Below are 3,536 nucleotides of genomic sequence, written 5' to 3'. Positions count from 1 at the left end.
TGCCTAGACTGTCTTACTCACTAGACTTACCATTGAGGATGAAGATCACGAGCCCATGGAAGCCAGAGATGTTGTGGGAGATCAGCAGTGGCTGGACACAAACAGCCGTGAGTGGGACCTGAACCACCCCCACACTGTGACATGTGTCATGGCGGGCTGGGGGAAGCTGAGCAGGGCAGGATGGAGGCGTGAAGATGCACTGGTGGGGTCTCAGCGGGGTTCCACTGAGGAGGAGTTCACAACCTCCAGAGCCTTCAGAAACACTGCCACCAAATCACTAAGGAGCTTCTGCTTAACAGGCTCCCGGGAGACGACGTGAGAGACGAGATGAGGGCCACTGGCCCTCGCCACCACGCTGGACGAACAGAGGAACAGGACCCAGGGGGCGTCACTTCTCCGAGTCGCTTCTTCTTCTGAAAAATGCTCTTATCTATTCAGAGTCTCTTGCAATTTCGTATGAATTTGGAGATCCGCTTTTCCAGTTCTTAAAAATAATGCTTTTGAGAAATCTGAGATAGTACTGAGTGGATTGCCCTATGTTCTACAGACATTACACCGTAAGTCTTCCCACCGATGAACACCATTTGTCCTTCAGTTTATATACTGGTGAGTGGGGGCTGGTGAGTGGGTCTGGGAGAAAAAAAAATCTGTTTTGTTTCTATAAACCTGCAATGAACAGTCCAAAAAGGAAATTAAGGAAGCAATTGCATGTACAGTATCATCTGGAAGAATAAAGTCCTAGGGGATAAATTTTGCCAAGGAGATTAAAGACCTGTATCCAGTCTCTGGAGTTCCACCCAGGTGGTGTGTGGAGCGGCCACGTGGCAGCAAGGGCCCACAGGCCCCTCCTCTTGTCTCCCAGTCGTCTCCCACCCTTTAAACCTGAAGCCATTTCTCTAGGTTGGCGGCAATGTTTTTGAAGGCCCTGGAGGTCCCAGACATTTTCCTCACTTGGACCCCATGAAGACCCCGCCACGGCAGTCTGCAGACCTCCACCCTCCACTGAACGAAGTCCTCCTGGCCCGGTGTCCCACACATGCAGAGCAGCCTGTAGCTCCCGGTCAGGTCCCACTCACAGCCCAGTGCATCGAGCACTCGGCAGATCTCACCCAGCATCTCCTGTGGATCCAGGGAGCTCATGATCTTCATCCCTAACTTAAAATACCTTGAGCGTGGCTGATCCTCCTGACAGAATCTCTCCTTTTGGTATTTCCTCTCCCCTCGCTCTTGCTTCCCCCTGGCACATCCCAAGCAAGCACCCCTGCAGATGCATTGCAAGAACTTCCTCATAGCCCCTCGCCTGCCCTGCTTGTCACCACAAGGGGAGGCTGGCCGTGCCTCACAGGGAACATTCTGCTGCTCACCTAAGTGGCGCTGCCCCACAGAAACAGAGTTTCCCCAGGGAACACCTCGGGGGGAACTGGTCCTTTCAGGGTGGCCCTCCCCACTGCAGCTGCTGTGGGCAGAGGGTGAGGCCACAGGGCCGAGCTGGGGGCCTGTGCTGGGCTGGGGCCCTTCCGAGGGATTCTCCCTGGGGCTGAGCCCTGATGCCGGGCTGGGCTGCACCGTGTCCATCAGGGGTTCCTGGGGCAGGGGGAGCGGGAACAGGCCTTCCACGGATGCAGCACTGGTTCTGAAGGCTCCTGCCTCTGCTACCTTTGGTCTTTCACTGACCTCATGAATGACGGCCTGCTCCAGCCTGATCCTCTCTACAGGATGGAGAGCGCATGGCTGACCGCTTCTGGGGGAGACAGTGGTGGGCTTCCCCCCGTCCTGGCCTGGAAGGGGGCTGGCAGGAATATTGGCTGTGCTCCAGGCCTTCCTCCTGGACTCGAACTGCATGTCCTCCTGTCCTTTTTTCAGGAAGGAATATGAGGGGAGGATCACGGGCTCACTGTATCTGTGCTGCATGTGCTCAGCAGACACACCTTGATGTTCCTCGTGGTTGGGGGATGGAGAGCGACTGCACTTCTGAACAGGTGAGGGCTGGGGCTGCAGGGTGATGGCAGAGTCCTCCTGCCCCTGACTGCCCAATAGCAGATATGTGCCCATGATCTCGTCATACTGTTCTTTGCTTAGGGATTCCCTGATTTTGTCGGTACTGTACCCCATTGACAGCAGCCGTGCAGTGCGCCGCACATCTTCGCAATCTGGGAGGGGCTCCACATAGGGCGTTAATGCTTCTTTATAGCCCAAATTTACCCAACGGTCAGTGATTAGGTTCTGGAGGGTGGCTCTCTTACTGGCATCTACCATAAGACATTTTTTTATGAGGATTGCACAGTCCACAGAAAGGTATGAGGGGACACAGAACTGCCAAGTCAGTACCTTATCCCGCAGGTCACGGAAGCTGTTGGCATCAAAGGGCTCATCCCCGCTCACCATAGTGTAGAGTATCACCCCCAAGCTCCACACGTCGGTGGCGGGGCCGTCATAGTTCCTTCCCAGCAGTATTTCAGGGGCAACGTAAGGGATGCTGCCGCACAAGGTTGCCAGCATCTGGCCGCTGCTGAAGGGGCTGCTTAGCCCAAAATCGGCTACTTTTATGTTCCCGCTGGCATCCAGGAGCAAGTTTTCGGGTTTTAGGTCCCGGTGGGCAATGCCTTTTCTGTGGCAGTAATATATGGCCGATAACATTTGCCTAAATTTGGCTCTGGCTTCCCGCTCTCCCAGAGGGCCTTGGTCCTCTAGGTAGTCAAAGAGGTCTCCTCCTTTGGCGTACTCCATGCAGAGGTACAGCGACTCGTCATGCTCGATGACCTCAAAGAGCTGGATGACATTCGGGTGTCTCAATGTCTTTAAGATGCTTACTTCTCGTGAAAGCAAGCGGAGGCTGGTGGAGTCGGCCTTGCTTTTCCGCGTGATTTTCACAGCGACCTCACGGCTGGTGGGCAGGTGCCGTGCCAGTTTGACTTGAGAGAAGCCACCCTTTCCGATGGTCGTCAGGAACCGATAATTCCCGACGCGGGTCTCCTCCTCAGCATGCATGGCTGAGAGAGCCTGCAGCATAGTGAGCTACTGCCCGGCTGGAGACCCGGTAGCTCGGTGTAGACTTTCAGATGGAAGAGGTGGTGACAAGTTGGTCAAAATCACCAAAAACACTCTTCCGAAGTCTACCAGATAAACTGATAAACAACGAAATCAAATGGAAGAGAAAAAAAGGAACAAAACAAAAAAATAAAATAAAAATAGAACAGAAAAGAACAGGACTGAAAAAGGAAAAGGAAATTATTTTAAAAATAAACAAAAGAAAAAACAAAAATGGAAAAGAATTTAAATATAACAAAAAGGAAAAACAAAAGAAAATCGGAGGAAAAATAAGTAATGGAAAAATAAAAAAGATGGAAAAATAAGGAAAACAAAAAGACTAAGGAAAACAAACAAACAAACAAACAAACAAAATAAACAAAAAACCACAAGAACAAGATACAAACGAGCTACGGTTAGTCCTAGTGCCACAGGTCACCAAAAACAGCTTCCTGGGTGAGCGGACCACGAACCAAAGATGCAGGGCCTTATATAGGGGCTCAGAGGCC

The 3,536-nt window shown here is 52.1% G+C and overlaps 1 protein-coding gene across 1 annotated transcript; it reads right to left on the bottom strand.

Moving 5' to 3' along the window:
* Positions 1-876: 876 nt before the first annotated feature.
* On the bottom strand, positions 877-3,223 carry LOC119506909 (serine/threonine-protein kinase MARK2-like). The gene has a single exon (XM_037799925.1). The coding sequence runs from the start codon at positions 3,007-3,009 to the stop codon at positions 877-879; it is 2,133 nt and encodes a 710-aa protein (XP_037655853.1). The 5' UTR covers positions 3,010-3,223.
* Between the last annotated feature and the right edge of the window lie 313 nt (positions 3,224-3,536).

The sequence above is a fragment of the Choloepus didactylus genome, chromosome 12, assembly GCF_015220235.1.
Source record: "Choloepus didactylus isolate mChoDid1 chromosome 12, mChoDid1.pri, whole genome shotgun sequence".
NCBI lineage: Eukaryota > Metazoa > Chordata > Mammalia > Pilosa > Megalonychidae > Choloepus > Choloepus didactylus.
Note: the sequence above shows the minus strand (reverse complement) of the source record. Positions and strands in the feature narration are given on the sequence as shown.